Raw genomic sequence first — 22,228 nt, 5'->3', positions numbered from 1 at the left:
TTTTCTGACTTTGAATCTAATAACTCTGGGACTTTTTCTTCGTAGATTTGCCACTTTAATCTCGTAAATCTGTGACATTTTTCTCAAAATATCACCCCCCTCCCCCGGATCAGTAGCAGCAGAACAAATGTCATGCAGTTTGTCAGGCACTCTTTATTTTGCAATTGCAGCATAAACCATTTCCAGTCTCTTGTTCAAAAAGATGAACTCAAAGCACTTAAGTAAATGAAAGGCAAATGTGAACCTTTCATACAGTAGCCCTCTTTATCTTATCCTGGAGAAAACTTTCGAGGCTGACGGCAGCGTACCATCTGCAGCCGTAACGACTGCCGTCATCCACGCTGATGTAAACGCTGAATTTAAACATTAAGAGCATGCAGATTTATTTATTGGTTATTTCATAAAAGCTTCCCCTTGTATTGCACCAAATATTCAGCACAGGGCAGATGCATCAGGAGAACTCTGATGCTGAAATAATCCCCGTTAATATCAATAAAAAACTTCTACGTCTTATTGATGGAAAATGCATGGAAAGAGATGGAGGTGCATGTCCATCATAGGAACGCAAGAGGTAATGTAAACTATTGAAATACTGTAGTATTCCCTTTAATACTTCTATGTTAAAAGAAACAGGCTCAGGTGTTTCCCTCCACGTTTCCTTCAGCAGGATTTCATATCAAAGAGAAAGACAGAGGAAGAGAGAGCCAAACAAAGGACTTATCGCTACCAAGAATTCTACCAAGTATTAACCAATCAGATATCGCCCCTGTGGATCAATAAAGTTCATTCTATTCTAAGAAGAAGAGGCACATAGAGGTGACTGATTTTCTGACGTAAGCTTATGCAGTGCTGTTCTGTGGGCTTCCCCTGCTGGAGTCACTGCTGCTTGGGGCGCTCGGGATTGTACTTGAGGAGCAGGCCGAGGGAGGCGAAGCCGAACAGGAAGGTCTGGAAGAACCACAGGCAGCGAGTGGCTGTGTTGGTGATGCCTTTCTCACTGCAGGGGCACAGAGGAGAGACAATGAATTAAAGTCAAAGCTAGCAGCTGTTTCATTGTGTCCTGATTCGGTGCTTGCACATCCCCATGACCCTTCATCTAGTTTCATCTATCAGTAAAACCTTGAAACCCTGATTATGGACAAATGAGTCAATAAGTGATGAATGAAGAAAGGTTCCATTTTTTTTTATTATAAAGGAGGTTGAGGTTATATATAAATACTTTGAAAGTATCAAAACTCTCAATCCACAGAGAAATGCACACAGCCTGTATTCAGAAACTGTCTGGTAGCCGCCAGGACTTCTGTACGGTTGTGATGTTACAGCTGTACTATATATAGTCAAAGTTATAGTTATATAGGTAGAAAGTGCTGTTACAGTCATTCACCGGCTGCAAAAGAATGTGTTTTTTAAACACGTGGTAGTATAAACCCAAATTACAAGTATGAATCTGGAAGTGAGCATATATCCCCTTTAAATAAAATGTCAGGTCAACAAAATGTAATGAATGCCTATTTGACGTGTTTCTGGCTTTAAAAGACTCTTCCGGTACGTTTTGGTTGATATTTACTCTCCGTATGATAAAAATACAAGATCAAAACTGGACACATGCCATTCAAGAATAGCTCATTTCTAAAAAATAATAATGTCCTTGTTGACAAGTTGAGGCGGTTGGTGAAGTGAAAATGTGAGAGGTGCAGCTTTTGGATATTGGATATTAATACTGACATGTAGTGTGTTTGAGGGGAGTTTTGAGGCTTTTGGGGGATATGACACTAGTGAGAAGGCCTGGTTTCATAATAGAAGTCAAGGGAACAGGTTTGTAGGAATGTGGTTACATCCCCATCTAGTGGACAGTCAGGTTCTTGTCATTTCTTACCCGCACTCCCTCAATGCAACGTAGGCCTCAAAGGCATGGATAGCCCAGGTAATCCACCACCTGCAACAGACAGAAAGTGTTATCCTCCACAGACTTTCTATTCTATTATTCATCTTTCTCGATGCTGGATACATAATTACAGACTTTACTTCTAAATCCAGCGTCTGAACTGCACTTTATGTATTGCTTTTCCTAACGCAAAGTTGATAACACCCGGGTGCCACTGGATGGGAGTCACATGCCAACCTAAAAACACTTGGACGAATATCAAAGCACCAAAGAGTGAATAGTGGCCTCAGGCTCAACAGCTCACATGACTAAAACAACAAAACATTACCTTTTGATTGCTGTCTTAATACTTTTCTGCCACTAATAGTACTCATGTGACTGTAACGACTAATTAGCAGAGTGGAAGTGGTGGTAACGACGTGTCAACGGGGGGAAATCACTGAGGCTGTTGTTGATTAAACAGTGTATTTCAGCACTGTGAGGGTACTTTGCACATCATTTGATTGTCATTGATTCTGCTCTGCTGTGAAGAAAGTCTGATGATAGCCTTTCCTTCTAATGAAAGCTAAATCTCAACACTTATGGAGCTTGTGAGAAGTGTTTAAACTGTGGGGACATGTCAGCGTATGCCCCGTTGACTCTGAGGAAGTCATTAACAGGAACATTTCTCATGTCAACAAGAGGCACAGTGTTCACTTCTAACCACTCACCCTTTGTACATGATGTCAGCATAGTTATCCACGAGGTGTCTGCAGAAGGTGCCGAACAGGCCGAGGTACTGAAATGGGATCGTTTCTGGCACAAACACGATCCACTGTGGAACACAGACGGAGTAGGTCAACATTAACCCATACAAACCATGTAGACACGTGTTGTTTATTTAGAGAGAAAGTGAAAAAAGGCACCTGGGTCATTCCTTCCATTGGGAACGTGTGACTTTACACACAAAATTGTTCTAGAAATAAGTCCACATTAACATTTTGGCATCTCGAAATGGCAAAAATATATACTGTATGTGGGGCTTGTATGGCCAAAATATCTCCTCCTCGGTAACAATATATAACAATATAGCATGTTTTCTAAATATATATATATATATATATATATATATATATATATATATATATATATATATATATAGTCTATATGAAGTAACCCTGTGCTAAAGCCTATTTTTGTGTACTCTTGTGTTGATTGAATATGTGACAAATAAATAATATTTTCTCTTTTCATCAAGAACTTTAGTGCAAAATATAATCTCAAATTATTTCACGTCAGAAATTTGAGATACCACCTGCATAATAACGTTATTATCAATTAAGATGATGTAATTATGTGTACAATATCCTGCTATAGGACTTCATCATGATACAATGAGGATAAATGATCATAATGTATTATCGCCCAGTTTTAACAGTGTGTATGTAGTTGGGAGACAGCCTGGGGCCCCAAAACCACCCATTTTGCACGTTTTCCCTATTTTGAAGAGCCAGTTATGAAAGCTCTGACATCTGCTCATGCTTTTCAGTCATGTGGATCTGTTGTATGCCATCATATCTGTGCCTCTGCCAGATGTCATGGTTCTAAGAGAAATATGTCTGTAGATATTGAACCCTAAAAATGTCTTGACGTGACATGATATAAGGGTAAAACATTTTCAAAACTCAGCAAAACTAGTCTACAGAATGTATTTTTTGGTGTTAAATAGCATGAACATAAAGTCTAAACAAATTCTATATCATTAACAAAAACCTCTTTGTGATGTAACCCTAATATAACCCATTTAAAACTCACAAACCCGACCTTTTCATTAGCCCAAGACACATCCCTTTCAATTTCAGGGATCCCTGAATATGACATTTATGTCAAAGGACTGATTATGTGGATGATAACTGTACAATTATCCTACATACAGCTGAGTCTGTGCCTCTGAGTGTTCTAGTACGTTTACTGAAAACTCTTTTCAGATACAGTGACAATGATAAAGTGTATGAAATCCTCTTTACTGTTTGAATGTCTCTGTGCAGTAGTTTGGCTCATGACTGTAAATGCTGTATGTACCACAAAGGCAAGCCTTGTTGAGACATATGCCCCTGAAATCAAATTTGACTCAGTTCTGGAGAAGCAGTTCTGCCTCATCTTGGGTTTTTTCTAGCGGGTTAGTTTTTTTCATGGGAAACCAAGTGAGCAAATGTGTTTTTAGTCTCTGAATCTGACTCCCTAGGTTATATGTTACCATCACAATCAGGTATTTCTCCACCTGTACACAAACTGATAACTGCTCACAACCAGTTAACCTGATGAAACAAATAGAAATGACATTTTAATCAGTTATTCATTTCAAATGCAGTCAACAGTATCTACAATAATAACCATTTACCCCAATAATATCAGTGAAATTAACAGTCTAATGACATTAACGATATCCTAAAGTAATTAAAGATAACAACATAAAAGAATTAAACATGAATCTACAGTGTTAGTAATATATTTTGTCTTAGCATATGCATGTATTCTGTGTAACATACCAAAAGTTACACGACATAGCTGAATTTTCAGGCCAAACCTTGGATATAAGCTTTTTTCCCCCCAAATTACACATCTACGCCCCTCACATGGATAAAATAATTTAAAATGAATACTAAACATATGAAAGAATGAAGTACAAAAACAACGAATGAGCCGAGTTTGAACAACATACAACAAATCCCAGTGAAATGTAAATAACACACTAGCATTGTGTCATGCTGCTATTGTCCTTTTCTGTCCACATGTCAGGTATGTGTCCATCCAAGCGCTGTGACAAAGGGATATTGTTGGAAGGGCCCCTCTCCAGAGGCTGCAGCACATTTACTACTTGGATGTGAGACTCACACCTGATGCATTCCTGATTATGAAATAACTTACAATCAGTACATCTAATATATCTGTCCTTTTCTAACTACAGTGAGGTGCCTGACTTCTACGTGACTGTGTATGTGTACGCAGAGGCAACTGTTTGGAGCCCTACACTAGTAGGAAACTACAGCACGTGACAATTTTTTTTACATTTTTTTTTAAGGTTTTCATTTAAATGTTTCGTTGGTTGCAGATTATTTATAACATATCATATATTATGGTGATGAACGCTGACTCAAGGGGCCCCCTGTGAATGTTTGCCCTGGGCCCCAGCAGACTCTAAAGTCGCCTCTGCGTGTAAGTGCTGGTAAACAAAATGTGAGCATTTATACTGAGAGTTACCGTTACGCCGAAGTCCCTTTAAAAAGGTTACATGTTGATACATTTGACCTTTCCGCCCAGCGCAGCGGATAACAACTCTTTATACAATTTAATTTTTACAAATATGTTTTCTTATTACACAATTCGGCATATATTGTATTGACTCAGAACTAACGTGAATACATGAACTACGACAAACCCCAGACGCTGCTCTCCCCGCGGTCTCAGTTTACCATCGAAGTGTTCATTCATTACACTGTCGTTAATCGTTAGCATCTTGCCACAGCAGCTTTGTCACGTTACTGCTTATTTTTTTAAAGGGCAGCGGACGGTTTAGCTTTAGCTTTTAGCAAACCTTAGCTAGAGTCCCCCTCTACAGTGGACTAAGGTGTCCCATGGACTTTGGACAAAAGTTTATTTGACTGAATGGAGCCGATAAGATTACCCGTCGAGTAAACGGTGACTCGACAATGACCTAGAAGGCCTTTATATTTACAACAAAACATTTTTATTTTCACAGAAATACCAAGTGTATAAAAGCAAAGCACACGAAGCAGAATTTCCACGGTGTTCATGATAGTAAGTTTTTTTTGAAAACTCACGACCCGGAGGATATTTAACGCGACACATCGCCGTGGCATTCCTCTGCAGTGCAGGGATAAATAATGTGACACCCTTGGGTTACGGCTGTTTAATGAACTCACGGTGAAATATCCTATCCCCAGCGTCACGGAGACGATCCAAAACAGGCTGGTTCTTTTAAAGTAATCGCATCCATCACTTTTAGCCATAGCTGCTGCTGCCGCCGCTGCTGCTGTTCTGCGTTGGTCCCGCTGTCAAATACGACCGTGCGGTAACAACAGCGCTGAGAGGAGGACTGACGGAGGCAGGGCAGGCTGCTCCGGGTTTCTACGTCCATGGGCGTTATTACATAAATGGAAAGTATTGTGAAAAAATATACAATAAATCTTTTATATAAACGTATCGGGTGTTGTCACTATGGAGTTTTGTTATTGCTGTATGTAAATTGAAAACGTAGGCGCAACTAACTGAAACATACAGATTGGTAACATTTCACTGCAGTGTCGCCCCCTTGTGGCTCATTGTTGATCATTTTATGTACAATATGTCATCAATGTACAATACATGTTTGAAAGATTATTGTAATACTTTCAGTTGCCAGAAAATATTTTTGTATTTTTTTAATTGCTATCTTTTTTCATAAAAATGTAAAATTGATCAGCAATTTCAGTGAACATACTTTTATGTAGCCACGTCTTAGTTCCCTTCTATATAATGCGGGATGCTACTGTACATATAGTGCTTCATGATAGACTCTAATACTTTAATATTTATAACATCCATATACAACTATACATTGGCTACTAGTCCAAATATTAGGCTACAGTGTGCATGTGTATGTAGACAAATAGGCTAAACAACAAATAAACTTTTACATAATGTAGGACATTCTTCTGCAGAAGGTGATTCTTACATAAATACTTACATCTGAGTCCTTTTTTATGAACATACTGCATGGATGAATGGCTGTAAGACACCATGTGAGGAGATGCATTAAGTATCAACCCCTGTCTTTTAAGACTTTGTCCTAATGCCCCTGAGGAGCTGTTAATTGTCAGATAGCCTATAATGTAGAGCAGAAATTATACCGGGGCAGTGTCCAATGCTTCCTATATTTATCAGAACATAAAAATGAAACTTTTAACCCCAGTAGTGTTTTAGACTTCTGTGTTTGACCACTCTCAAACAAGTGATGACAATAATGTCATTTTGGATAATGAAGCAGGCATCTGCAAGGACAACACAGGCATGTCTTTAACTGCTACCTGAGGCACTACTATGTATATTATTGATAGCAAATCTTCTAATATTCAGTCATGTTTTAACCATGCCTCTCGCTACTCAGGATCCAGCTGTTATTAACTACTATTAAAATAAAAAAATGTCATAATAGCAGAATCATTATTTTTTTAAAAGGTCATACTTCTCTTCACCTTGTAGTTTTACATGGCTTTCAACAAATTCAAAAGTAGCAAATGATTATATAATGCATTTGAAATGCATCCCCAAATATGAAAATAATAATAACAATGACACCACAGAACAGTGATGTGTGCGCTGTTTAAACATTTCCCCCCTGGGATTATGAAAGTATTTCTGATTCTGTTTGTTTATGTATGCCACGTACCTGCAGCATGGCAGCTGTCCTGTTTGGAGGATTATGCTTTGTGATTTACATGAAGAGATAAGCTGATCAGCTGACTTTTTGCTTTTTTTCGAATATGCAGATCTCTAAACAAAACAAAGCTCTTTCTAGTGTTTTTGTGTTAACTGAATAGCTGAACCACCGCTTAATCATCCGATCATTGTGTGTAAACTTGGTTACAGCAAGTATTTAATCTGCTGGGATGGTTTATTGATGAGACTCTTTCCCATTTTACTATTTTATCAGGCTAATTCCAGATAATGAAATACATAGTACATGTTTTTTAATATAAATAACCCCAAATCATTGAAATGATTATTTAAAATGGATGAATTCGCCTCCACAGTTGCCAAAGAGTTGCGTGTGACGTCTGACAGGATTTGGAAAGAACACAGAGAGAGTCGGTGGGACTCCCAGGAGCCGTCTCTACACATGGAGACATTGATTCTGCGAGTTGTCCAGATAAAGATGAAACCATGCTCTTAGCTTGTTTTGTTGCTTTAGATAACTGATAAACTTCAAGCTGCATTGTTTTCTAATACACCTCCAACTACTGTAAGTCTGTTTTTGCACTTTGCCCTTTGGTACTATTTGACTTTCGATATGTTACATTTTCAATGCATTTGACATGCGGCGGAAATTAGTAATGCAACCGGTAGGAAAGAGGTGGTGAAGACTCCAAGTGAAAAGGCATAGAAAGAGACATACAGCATATACAAAGCAAGAGTAAATATACTTAAAACATGATGTCAGAGCGCAGAAGGCAGACTTGACATACTGACGAGGTTAAAGGTCACTGCATCTGCATACAGCTCAGTCAAGGCCTGGACATGTTAAACCATCTGACAATCTCCCCACTCACTTTGATGCACCCATTCAGTGAACTGAGGCTGCTGTGTAACTGTGCAATTCATCACTGCTTTGTTTTTTCCTCTTGTGATAGCAGGGAGCTGCTCTGCATGTGAAAGGAAAACAGGAGCCACTGATAGGCTTCAGCTCAGAATGCTGTTTTCTATTTAGCTAAGGCCTGTCAGGTAAATATACCTTTAATACTGCTGTTGGTTGATCAGTGTTCAACAGTTTGCAAAGCTGCCCATGTTTGTGCTCAACACTAATCAGTTGACTCTCAGTAGCTACATTTGAATTAAAGAGCAGCCTTAAAATATTAAGAAAGAAAGGGTTAGATCTTTGGGTTATAAATCTATCTATCTATCTATCTATCTATCTATCTATCTATCTATATATATATATATATATATATATATATATATATATATATATATATATATATATATTTATCTATCCATCTATCTATATGTATATCTATCTATCTATATATCTATCCATATATCTATCTATATGTATATCTATCTATCTATATATCTATCCATATATCTATCTATATGTATATCTATCTATATATATATATATCCATATATCTATCTATATGTATATCTATCTATTTATGTACTGTATGTATCTATGTATATCTATCTATCTATCTATATGTATATCTATCTATCTGTATATCTATATATATATAGATATATATAGATATTTATCCATATATCTATCTATATGTATATCTATCTATATATATATATATCCATATATCTATCTATATGTATATCTATCTATTTATGTACTGTATGTATCTATGTATATCTATATCCATAGATATAAATATGTATGTATGTATATAATAAACATATAAAAATAAATGTGAATACATTTGCATTTTTTCTCACCCGAGGACTCCTTACATGATAGAGAATATACTGAAGATCTCTTCGTATGTGCTTTGGAATTATTTGAATAATTAGACGTACAGGCTACTTTTTTACACCTCTGTAGTCTTAGTTATGTGAAGGAGCAACACAACAGAAATGTATTAGAAATATATTAGACATGTATTAAAAAAGTTGCACCGTCTCAGCACAGAATACCCATAAGACATCAAAATGTATATACATTAAATTAGCTGCAAGTAACACAATATAGGGTGTTGTCTCAAGGATAAGTCAATAGAAAATGGCTTTTTAAATGTGTAATTCAGAACACACAAACACACACACACACACACATGCACGCACACACGCACGCACGCACACACACACACACACACACACACACACGCACACACACACATATATCAAGAGAAGTGTAAAGTGTTCACTCTTAGTGCATAAATATAGCACAAATAAACAACAAGGTATTACAAAATGCTAGTTAAAGGCATTGGGGAAAACACACCTAAAAGTTCATTTAAAACATATAAAACATTATTACAGTTACAGAAGTTACAGCAGGAAAAAACAGTAAAGTGGTTAGATTAGAACAAGAGCTATGAACTGTTTTAGATTTAAAAGCATATTATTTGTTAAACTAAGAAGCTGTTATTAAAAAATATAAAATAAATTGATTATTTCAATGAATAAATCTGAAAACATGCTTGGATTTTCTTTTTGCCATCATTAAAGTAGTAGCAAAAAGCACAAATCATGAAAAAAATGTAAAAAATGTAAAATGTCATTAAAAAAGATAAATAATAAGGTAAGTTCTGTCCTTGGTCCCTGCTTTGATATGCCACATATTCAGCACAAGCCAACACGATCACCTGAAGGTTGTCCTTTAGTGAAGTGGTTTCGACGAGGCTAACAATCACAGAAAGACTTTCTTTTGTTTCGCCCCAAATCATTCTGCAGTATGTAATAATTGCTAATGACCTTGGCACCACTTTGATAGGGATTAGGTGATAACGGGGGATGGAAGGGTCAGAGTACCTCTGTTAACCACCCATCCTCAAAGTACAACGCCACCCCCACCCGTACACTCTTCCTCTGGCTCTACCGTGTCCTTCTGGGGCCTCAGGTGATCAATATAAAAGGTACCCTGACACAAGCAGGAGACACAGTCAGAAGGCACACAGTGACATACTGAACTCTGTCAGATCACAAGTCCTGTAGAAATCCATTTGTTTCCCGAACTTCATTCATTTAACTGCCGCTATGTGGAAGGACTCCAACAATGGTAAGAAATGCTTTGGGATCTGTTACGTTTGCTTGTTGAGAACATCAGGGGCAACCTTTGTGTAGTCGGCTTTGCTGCATTTAGTCATCATCTGCAGCTATGTCTTACCTGTTGTAAAGTGTTTGTGTGATGTAGCCCTAGATGAAATGTAGCAGTGCCAGGGGAATGGGTTTTACTGCACCAGGATGGCTCAGACAGGTAGTGTCAGGCAGCGGGTCAATAACGGAGAAGCCTCCTTAAAATAGTTTCTGAATTTTCTATTAGGTCGGTGCTCATTGCATGTGCTGTCAGGCAACTCTGAAGCTAAAACTCAAACTTCTTCATGAATAAGCACACTTTAAAACCCGGTTTGATATAAATAGTGGGGGGAAATCACAGTGGCAAATGATTTGATAACCAGAAATGATGCATTTACAAACCTGAATTTGACTGTATATATTTGTTTAGATTCCATGCAAGCAGAAAACAGTTAATTACATGTATCACTGTCCATATTCAACAGTCTCTATCTGTGCATTGAATTAGTGACTGTTGCGTAACCAAACTAAACTTTAGTCACAGATTTAAAAGGAAGCCTGTGGAGTAACTAAACAGCCTGGTTCACAACTTAAAGATAAATAAGAACAGAACAGCTATTCTGGATCCTGTCTGATGTGGAACCTTCTCTCTCTCTCTTCCTTCAGATGATGCCACACCCATGGTCTCCAGCGGCGGCTCCTCTCGCAGCGCCAGTCGCAGGAAGAGAACAAGCTTCTCCAAAGAACACGTGGAGCTCCTACGCGCCACCTTCGAGACCGACCCGTACCCTGGCATCAGCCTCAGAGAGAGTCTATCCCAGACCACCGGCCTGCCAGAGTCCCGCATCCAGGTAATCAGTCGCCCACGCTGCCTTATATAGCAGAATCCTTGTATCTGGAATATCTATGATGACGATATGCATTAAACCGAGCTGTTTAGAGTCAGTGAAATCATCAGTTCAGATAAGTTTAGGAACTATCTTTATTTGGGGAATTGGAAATTGGTGTTGTTCCAAGATTAAATGCACACACGCGTGCTTTTCACATAAGCACATACAGTAGGTAGGGAGACAGAGAGATATAAGTGTGGTGTAAGGCCTTTGGCACTGTGGTTTCTTATCATAAAAAGGCTCTGTGTTCAAATGCATCCTGCATAGAGTTGTAGATACTGTTATCCCTCTATCACTTTATTTCTTTATCTTTAGAGATGACACAAGCTGTTTTTATCAGGATCTTGTTTGAGCTGACAGATAGACTGTACTACATGGCTCTGACAGCTGACCACTATTAGATCTGCTGTCCTCATACTCCACCGGTGCCTGTTTGCACAGAAAATGATTAACAGAACAGAATGTGTTGATTATCCGTCTGGATTTCAATCTAAGTTCCTTTTTTCTTTCTTTCTTGTCCAGGTGTGGTTTCAGAACAGAAGAGCTCGCACCCTGAAGTGCAAAGGAGCCAAGAAAGCACTGTGGCAGTCTGATAGCCCCGTCCATGATGCTCCACCTCCACCTCATGCTGTAGCCACCCGGGGCCCGCAGGTTGGCACAGTCCATCTGCCGCCTCAGGGCCCTCCACCAGCCTACCCCACCCAGGTGAAGGAGGAAATGAAGGAAGCCTGCTACTATGGACAACGTCCTCCAGCCTACTCCGCCATTGAGGAGCATGGCTATGGCTCGGTGTATGGGCTCCAGCAGGGCAGACAGCTGGGAGGCAACTCCAGCACACCCATGAGGGGCTTCTGGTCCCAGCCAGGCAGCCAAACATCCCCTGTCCCGCCTCAGTGGTGCCACTCTCCCCTGGAGATGAGAAACTACGGCTCAAACTCCAGTCAGGCAGCCCTCATGTATGCAGCATCAGCAGAGCAGCAGATGTGTATGCCCTTCTCCACCTCTCACTCCTCAACTCCAGACACCCCGGATTCGGGATACTGGGATGCCGGTCTGGAGAGCAGCCCAACAGTAGAAAGTCACTATGAGGATTCGTGGAGCAGAGCGGCTCTGGAAGGCTGCGGGAAGTCTGGACATCCGGCGACGGTCCAGCACGCCCCTCTGCCTGAGCTGTCCCTGCAGGAGATTCTGGGGGAGCTGGATGAGGACTGGATGGGAGGAGAGGGACTAGACAGCCACGCCACTGGGGATAAAATGGCTTTCTGCTAATGACTAATGGATCATATGTATTCTTTTAACTGCAGATAATGTTGTATTGCTTTATAAGAAGTCCAGAAACTGTTGGTGGTGATCCGCATTTTCAAAATCCTGCATGACCTTTATTTATTCTACACTGACGATAGTTTCTTTTGTTTTACATATTTATTCATTTATTCACCTCTATTTATGACCTCTATGTATGGGTTTCTGCACTTTTATACAAATAAATCATTAGTAATGAAATATCAAATAGTGTTTGTTTTGATCTCATAATTTGCTTTGGGTTCATTTACAACCGATATGATCCGACTCTGTTAATGTCAAGAGAGACAAATCAATGACTTGAATTCCTCTGGTATCCAGATGATGATGGTGACAAATTTGCCATTTAGCTGGGAGGAAAAGTAGGTCACGCAGTACAACCAGCAGATGGGGCCTGTGAGTTTGGAAAGAGATTAGAAGGATCTGACCTAAACCACTTCTGTGGTAATACAAAGCCCCAAAATGTTTGTTCCAAATACATTATCTTTATCAGTTAAAAAGACATTTCTTCTTCTTTTTTCAGAGGATTTATGACATACACCATATGTTATACACTGGCATAACACGTGCAAAGTTCTCACTTGCATCTCTTTCCACATCAACAGAAACATTTAAAGTACATATTTAAATCTGAATATTAGATATTATATAGTATTTTTTCTCTAAGAGCAAAATAATTGCATTGCTTTCATGTATGTTGAGAGCAGACCTTTATACCCTGAGAAAATGCAGTAAAATGTTATTAGACAAGTACAAAATTCAGCTATAAACCCAAAAATAAGACTTCAGTTAACTTGGAACTTGGAAAAGTTGGTGCTCAGCATGTTTAGCCCATGGTTTAGCCACCAGCGTTTTGTTTTCAGTTAGGCTAACTAGCTAGGCTACACAGTCCGCTCAGTTTGCTCCACTGATGAAAACTGGAAATGAGGAAAAGAAAATGTTTTGTAGGGAAAGTAGGGAATAGATAAATGTGTGTAGACCAAGCGGCAACCTTTGGGTCTGAGAAATGAAGCCAGCATGGAAGTACCAAAAAACTGCAGTTCATCGAGTGGCCAATATGAGTAAGGTGACCAGGGGAGGTGATCAGAGGGTGACCAGACGTCCCCGGTTTCAGTGACCTGTCCCCGGTTACTACTGTCCCCGGAAATGTCCCTGGTTTTCACTGTGACTGAATGATCCTAAAATGGAATATAGGTAAAAAATGAAAAAATGTAAATGTTGAACAAATGACACGTATAGTTGCTCACCCTACTACTCACAGACTAAAGCCAAAGTGGTTTGACATCTCCAGGCCAAAAGATAAGGAAGCATAATAGATATAGAAAAAAATATATATATTATTCAAAAACAAGCCTTGTGATACATGAGGAAATAATTCAGTGAAATGGTTTAAATGCATAATAGTTTTTCATTCTGAATATCAAATGCATGTTGAATATCAAACTGACTTGGTCATGTTTAGGAGGTTTTTACGCCTCTGAACCAAAAATGCCCCTTGATTTTGTCTCGGAAATCTGGAAATCCATCCAGAGGGTGGATGGAGCCCTTCAGTTCAGGCAGCACAAACTGCAGTGTCGGGGTCAGGCGTTATACCCCGGACTGGCCCGACTTGTTGCTGCTGTACACAGGTTAGACCAGAGCTGTGGCTGGTCTCCGGCCTGTGCCTGGTCTCAGGTCTCCGGCCTGCGGCTGGTCTCCGGCCTGCGGCTCCGGCCTGCGGCGACCCCTATGTGGTTTGCACTGCCTGATTATGAGTTGCTACTGTCGCAAAGTAACTCCATCTCCAGACCCCTCTGAAGTAGTCTAGCTAGCTTCTTATCCCACTTTTTAGCCCTTGCTAGCTTGCTAGCTTCGAGCCAGGCTTCATTCGGCCTGCTTCAACTCCACAGTGCTCCACCCCACTTTGAGCTCCATTTGGGCTCTTCAGAAACCTATGGGTGATGTCATAGAGACGACGTCCATATTCCATAAAGTCTAGGTACAGGCAACACAAAAGAATAAAAGGAAAATGATGATATTAAAAACATAAAATTATCCAGGGAAAGATAAATAAAAGTACAATCGAATAAGGTTGGATTTATCAACTGGATTGGAGATTTTTATTTCATTTCATATTTTAGAGGTTAAAGGAAATGTGTAGCCTTAAGCTTTACATTTCTTTTTACACTCTTTTTATAAAGAAATATCATTAAGTATTAACATTATTGATGTATTCAGTCATATCAGTGCCTTATCTTATACTTTACTACATTTTCCAGCATCAGGGCTGCATAAACATAACCGGTGGTGCTTTATTTCAATAACCTAGTATCTGTTCAATAGCCAGAGTCATCATGTAATTTTACACTTTCCCTTTCTGAACCTAAGTCAGTCCCCCATCTGGTACTGAGGGTTAAATTGTCAGGTCAACATGAAAGAAAGCTCATCTTTTTACCATCTGCCAACAGCCCCCATGTGTATCAGCGCTGTGTTTTCCTATGACCTGATGACCACAACATATTTCTTTATCAAACATGAAATGGAAAAAGCCTAAGACCGGTCACAGGATGTTGGTCTTGAGGCTTGACACTCTTCCCGCAACAGCGAAATGTGCTTATATTGTTTGGACGTGTTTGGCCTCCTGCCTTCATCCTCAATATGAGAGGAAGGGTGTTGTCTTTTTGTTTGTGTCTGGTGTGGGTTCCTGTCCCCAGAACAAACACACAAAAAGCTGTGACGCAGTATGGGACGTGGATCTTTAGTCTCCTGTACTCACTAAAGATAGATGAGCAGCGGAAATGTCGCAGACGGGTGGCGTCTGACGTGTGTCTGGCAGGTGTTCTCCAGAACACGATGCTTAAAAAACAATGCAGACAGCTGGGTGTAAGGAACTCTAACAGTAAACCAAAGTAGTTTTAATAATTCGATTGATTTAGATTTAAAACCACCAATAGCTGACATGTAGTTCTTTATTTAACAAGTCGTGCCCTCAAGTGTAGCCTGCTCCTATTTGGCTCAAGCTGCTGCCATCCTCTCTGACATATTTGTAAGAGTTCTGTACCAAGTCTTCAACAAGTCTTGTTACTAAAATTGGATGCAGACCACAACAGAGCTATTGGTGGATATTGGACTTACATTCATCAGGAGGAAGCAAACACAAGTCCAAATGAACACTGCTCCATATCTGCTGAAGGTTGAGGCCAAACAATTGTAGTCATGAACACGCTAGCTGCTCTGCGAGGCTGTATTTAAGCACTGTGAACTGTGATTCACACTTAATGCTAACACCAGCATGCTAACATGCTCATAATGACAATGCTAACATGCTGATGTTTAGATATATTGTTAACCATGTTTACCGTCTTAGTTCTGCATGTTTAGCATGCTAAAATTAGCTAATTATCAGTATAAACAAAGGGCAGTTGAGTGTCATTAGTTTCACAGGTTAATTGATCCTGAACCAATAGACCTTTGGACAAATTGACATTTTGAGCTAATGATGGGGCTAGATGAAAAGTCAGAGGGTCAATAAAGTCAACAGAAATTGTAAATATCACTAAATTCCAAGTCAGTCCATTCAGTTTACATCTAAAATGCTCATTTCCATTTTGTCACAGTACAAGCGATTATTTTGTTTTCACATTCAGGCACTTTGAAAGGGTTTATGTTAAAGACAGTGGAAGACAGGCTTTAACTAATACCCTGGTAAAACACACAAACACACACACACACACACACACACACACACACACACACACACACACACACACACACACACACACACACACACACACACACACACACACACACACACACACACACACACACACACACACACATTGAAGCTGTCAACAACTCTTGTAAAAATGCTGTGAATAATCTTTCCTACAGCTGGAACCATGTAATGGGTGCCATTATGTTCATTTTAAACAAGTGGGACGATTGTTGATGTGTATATACATTTTCGAGAAAACCAAGCCAAGTATGACGTGATCCCAGCTCCCACGCTGAACACACCCATTCAACCTTGAAAAACATTATTATCCACCAGCCCTTTAGATGCTAGTGTAAATGGGACCTGTTTGCTGTAAATCTCTCCTCGTCTTGACTTGTTATGGTCAGCAGTGATTACATAACAGAAAGATTTCCTCACACTCAGTTACGGCGAATCTGTTATTCAACATGTAGTGTGTAACACCATGCGCTTTATCATGTGTTTCATTGTTACTAAATAATAATAATAATACACCCATTAACCTACTTTTAGACATGTTGTGGTCCACTTGTAATCAGCTGAGTATTTCATGTGTCTGTCTGTCTGTGTGTGTGTGTGTGTGTGTGTGTGTGTGTATGTGTGTGTGTGTGTGTGTGTGTGTGTGTGTGTGTGTGTGTGTGTGTGTGTGTGTGTGTGTGTGTGTGTGTGTGTGTGTGTGTGTGTGTGTGTGTGTGTGTGTGTGTGTGTGTGTGTGTGTGTGTGTGTAAGTTTGTGTTTAGAGGTGTCTAGTGATGTTTTGGCATGACTAGCATGTCTGGCATGACCTGAAGACAATGTCTACATACTCGCCTTTCTGCCCATCAGCTTGTCTGTGTCTGCCTCACACACACACACACACACACACACACACACACACACACACACCCACACACACACACACACACACACACACACACACACACACACACACACACACACACACACACACACACACACACACACACACACACACACACACACACACACACACACACACACACACACACAGTGTTACAAGTTCTAGTGTTGAACAAACTGGGGGCAGACAGGCTTGTGAGTGATGGTCCTCAGCTGCTGGCAGTTCCAGGGATGAAGCCTAGCCTTCACTAAAAATATGGCCTGTAATTTAACCAAACCCTCCTGGGGAGTCCATGCTGGCCACACGCTCTAATTTAGGAGCTCATCTGAGCGCTTTGTGATTGCACTGTGCCACTCTCACCCGTCTAACAGCCTCATCCTCAGTTCGAACGCCTAGAGACTATGATTGATGTTGGTCTGTGACAGGGAGGAAGTCTGCGTGCGCGCCTGCGTGCTCATACGTGAGTACTATACGATCTAGAAGATAGTATCTGGAAATTGGATAGGAGACATGGGAGTGAAGAGCTCTTGCATTTGTTTGCCTTTCCTTAAATAGAACGGCAAAGCACTTGGTGGTCAGACTGCAGTCCTCTGAAAATAGACTGATGTAATACTATACTATTGAATATCTTTCTATTCATTCACATTCATTTAAAGTGCATGAAATACTGTACATGTAAACACAATTTCACTTCCATTCAGACATAACAGTCTCTGTTGAGAACTAGCGATCAGGCGTGACTTGTGTTTGTTTACAGGTGAATATGCTGAGATGCAGAATCTTGCAGACAAATATATTTCATTGCAGCCTCCACCTTTAAACTTAGCTCCATACAGAAATAGACAGTTGATATTAAATATCATCCACATGGGAAATAAGGTCAGCAGCTCAGGAAAGAAGTCCTGGGCAGCAGGACCTCGTAGTTCCCGTCAGCACTAACCTACACTATAGCAACCTAATAAACTGGATACACTTCATAAACACAATATGTGCCCTTCAAAGAATGTCCTTTAAAATAATTGCACTTCTATACGGATAACTCCCTACAGGACTATAATAGAACAGTTTCTGTGACATGTGGATGGGTAAGGTAACAACAGGAAGTCAGGACCACGGATACACTAAAGGAAACTTAACACAGAAGGATTAAAAAATATATTGTGTCACTAAAAGGAAGAAGAAAGCTTTTGGCGCTCCGTAGAGTACTTCTTGACTGGAAGTCTCCTATCCCGCCAGCTCGGTCCGTCTCGTTAACAGATGTGATGTTGTCAGAAATTGTAATGATCATTTCACTAAGAAATGGCAACTTTTTTTTTCCTATTTTAATAATCTGTCCGTGTAGTCTCCTGAATGAGACCCACCTGTCTGGCCTATTGTCTGCCTGGTTCCCTTGTCTGCCTTATTAGTTCCACACTATCCTTTTTCATCTTGTCTTATCTCTTTTTTTTCTTCTTCCATTGTGACTTTTTGAACATGAAAATATGTAAATACTGGAATTGTTGAACCTGTTTATACCACACAATATTTTTCCACTAATAAAATGTGTTTAAAAAGACATGTCAGGGGGAGGGCCTGCCCATGGACAGGTGCCCCGAGCAGTTCGAGGTTTGGTCCCTGGGCAGTGCACAGGAGGCAGACTGGCATCCCTGCAGCTGCCAGTCTGCTCTCCAAAAACAGCTACAGTGTAGAGCCTCATGTAAAGAGGAATTTAACCACAGATGAAAAAGATCTCACAGCACAAAGAGCACAGTTACGTTTAGGAACACCACCACCACAAACAGGTAGGTTTAACGGTCTCCCTAAAGAGAGAGGTTATGTGATTTAGGTGAGATTGAAGACAAAATCCATTTAATGCTCAAACAGGACTTATACACTACAGCCCTGCAGGTCTGCAAGGCTGCAGTACGAAGGAAAAACAAGTTTAAAGATGTAATCCCTAAGATTTTCATCTATTTAATTGTCAGTTAAGTTACTCTAATCTATTATAGAGTAAGTTAAAACAATGGTGATTGATCATATGACCCACTATTGAAAGCACTTGTACTTGCCTCTTTGAGGAGTTTCTAATCTGCGTGTCTGTGGCGACATTCCCTCCAGATGCACTGCTTTAGTCAGCAGCCGTTGGTCTGCCAAGCTGGAGCTAGTCACTGTCGGTTATGCTGCGTTCACTTGTAATCTGACAAATAAAAGTACAATGACAAGGAACATTAAAGTCTGAATTCCATGTCAGGATCACTCTAATGTGTCCCAGAAGCTCGCCTACTTAGAGCGTGATCACACTGTCCTTTTGGCCGCGGCCAAAACCGGTTTTTCAGCTAAAGCCTAGTACCTTTAAGCCATGTGAGTGCACCCGCTCCGCGCTCAACTGCGGCCAGCGGACCGTCCGGCCCGCTTGAAAGAGGTGGGCTTTAGCGGAGCCGTTTGCACATGTACGAGCACGAGCGTGCGCACGTGTACGAGCACGAGCACGAGCCCTACGGCAGTAGCGTTATGTCCGCCTGTTCGGACATGTAAATAGAAGGACGGACCATGCGCGGACGTTTAACAACAACAACAATCGCGGTGAAAGGTTCATGTTGATGTGATGCGGAGGTGGAGTGTTTACTGCAGATTTGGTCGGATGAAAATATTCAAAAACAGTCGACAAGACGCACAAAAACTCCGAGGTCTGTGGAAAGATTTGTAAAAAAAAGCCACACACACGCGATCAATGCGTGTGACGTGTTACGGCGTGATGACGTATGGACAGCAAGAAGCATTGGCCGAGGCCCAGGCAGTGTGAGTACAAACGGGGCTGGGGCGCGGGGGGGAGAGGGAGGGGGGACAAGTACCCTAAAGTCCGGGTCTCGGTCCGGGAGGACAGTGTGAGTCCGCCCTTACTTACTGCCATAGTGGCCGCTAGAAACAACTTTCTAAGTTCTTAAGGATTATTTACAAATTCCAATTCTGACCCAATGACGCTAGCATGAAGAGTCACAAAGACCATATTTGTCTGCACCAAATTAACATGCAGGAAATGAATCAGACAGTTTTTGAGATATATAAACATCAAAATCATCCTCATGGTGGCGCTAGAGGAAAGGTCAGAGGATCACCAAGGTCATTAGGATTAATCCTCTGGGGACCCTGATACCCTGTACCAAAAGTTGTGCCAATCCATCCAATAGATGTTGAGATATCCGGAGTATAGCAGGGGAACGACCTATGTCTCACACATCACAGCGAATGAACTATTAAAATTCCAGATACATTTCCCTCACATCAGATGACAAATACCGATGTCTCTTATAAAATCATAATTCCACAGGGAGATCAAATGTATCTATGGGACTGTTATATAACTTTAAAATAAAGCTTTTTTAGGTTTGCATGACACCTTTTCACACTGTATGAGTGAGCAGTGATGCACATGTCCAACAGACTCATATACACCAGAATAAGAGTACATTGTATGAAACTTATGTGCATGTTATGATGGGCAGTAAAATAGTACTATATATAAAGTCTGTTTTTGTGAGGATATACAGCTGCTATTCTTTTCCTTGTGATCCAAACTAACTGGAATTTATAGCTCACACCTTTTTATTTAACAACACATGAAGTATTATCACAGTGATTGATGTTCGGACTCTTAAAGTGGGCTATCAGGGTAAAGTGCATCCATCAGAGATCATCCCAGCAGGCTGACTCTTGCCATCTGAGCTGGAAGCCCCCTTGTCGCTCGCCTGCCCAGCCCAGTGCAGGGGATGCAACACCTTCAGCAGGAGTACTACATGTATGAGGTAATTGTTGTTTGGTCATGTGAGCTGCTGCAGCAGCTGTCAAATGTGATGATAGCAGGAGAATCGTCAGCCCCGCCCCCTTGCAGCTGATTGGACAGCTCACAGACGTCTAGGGACCATCAACCAAGAGATCAGCCTATTGATGCGCTCAGAATTTAACTTCAACCAGGAAACAGGAATAAAGGGTGAAAAAGGAGAAGCAGAGTATTAGTATTGTGACTATGCTCAAATTGTACAGTCAGCTGCTATTGTGTTTAAGTTCAATAGCTGTTATTTGACTATTTTCATGTGCTCTCAGTTGCTGTTACTGCTTTCTTTTGATTTCACAGAATCACTTATCAGGAATCAGAAGAAGCCCAGTTTCCTGTCAATCGACTCACTAGATTATCATGTAGTTTGTGTGTCAGTGAATGTGTCGTCATCAATACATGTGGCTGATTAGGACAGCTGTGTGATTAAAACACAGTGACTGATTTAGGATTAGAAAAATGCAAACAGGATAGAAATTATCAAAGAAAGTGTGTTTGGTTCGCTTCTGTCTCCAGCTGAGGCACATTGCTCAAATCTGGCCCATTGTGTCCTCAGCTGAGATAGCAATAATTACTTATGTTTTTATTTCCTCCTGTCTTGACAACTGCATTTCTCTTTTAACCTGCCTAAGCAAGGCTTCCCCGGAATCACTGCTGTCAAGCTTTTGACCAAGTCTTCTCAAAGGTGTCACGCTACTAGTGTCCTTACACTGGTTTCCTGTCAAATTTAGAATCAAGATTCTTGTGATAAAGTTTAGAGCCTTGTGTGGTCAGACTTCTGCAGCCCTTTGAACTCTCTCCCACTGGACCTGAGATCTGTGGACACTGTTTTCTAGTTTATGTTTCAAGCTTTATGTCTGCTTTTGCTGTCTGTTGTTTTGTCTTTTATTTGCTATTTTCCCTTGTGAAGCACTTTCTGGCACCTGCTCTTCAAATACATGTATTTGTGATGTTTAAAAAAAAGAAAAGAAGATAAAGCAGAAGTTAAAGACTCCCTGTTGCTTCACTGATTGAGATAGAATAAGCCAATCATTTCAGAGCTCATTTAAGTGAAAACAAGCCCAAATCTCCTGAACAGGCTGGAAATGTCGTGTAAACGCACCTCTGAAGCCATTAAGTTTGCATCTCAAGAAACGGTGGATGTCCCTGGTGATGCATTTGTTCCTCAGACGTAATTACACACACATCTGTGTCTAAGTTTTAATAGTTGAGATTTATTTAAAACAGGCGTGTGGGGAACGAGTATCAATGATGA

General features: G+C 40.4%; 1 protein-coding gene across 1 annotated transcript; it reads right to left on the bottom strand.

Annotated features, from left to right (window-relative positions):
• Window positions 1-263: 263 nt before the first annotated feature.
• tmem254 (transmembrane protein 254) lies at window positions 264-5,949 on the bottom strand. The gene is made up of 4 exons (XM_083923580.1): window positions 5,809-5,949; window positions 2,596-2,699; window positions 1,877-1,936; window positions 264-997 (listed from the first exon to the last, which is right to left on the bottom strand). The coding sequence occupies exons 1-4, from the start codon at window positions 5,893-5,895 to the stop codon at window positions 877-879; spliced, it is 372 nt and encodes a 123-aa protein (XP_083779706.1). The 5' UTR covers window positions 5,896-5,949; the 3' UTR covers window positions 264-876.
• Between the last annotated feature and the right edge of the window lie 16,279 nt (window positions 5,950-22,228).

This window comes from Echiichthys vipera, assembly GCF_963691815.1.
Source record: "Echiichthys vipera genome assembly, chromosome: 11".
In the NCBI taxonomy this organism is placed as follows: Eukaryota; Metazoa; Chordata; class Actinopteri; order Perciformes; family Trachinidae; genus Echiichthys; species Echiichthys vipera.
Note: the sequence above shows the minus strand (reverse complement) of the source record. Positions and strands in the feature narration are given on the sequence as shown.

Bases quoted from the DNA above. Each gene is read 5' to 3' on its own strand.
- tmem254 (XM_083923580.1), bottom strand. From the start codon at position 5,895: ATGGCTAAAAGTGATGGATGCGATTACTTTAAAAGAACCAGCCTGTTT. The intron at 1,937-2,595 runs GTGAGTGGTTAG...TGTCTGTTGCAG, and splicing joins GCTGACATCATGTACAAAGG to GTGGTGGATTACCTGGGCTA. The intron at 998-1,876 runs GTAAGAAATGAC...GTGCCCCTGCAG, and splicing joins GTTGCATTGAGGGAGTGCGG to TGAGAAAGGCATCACCAACA.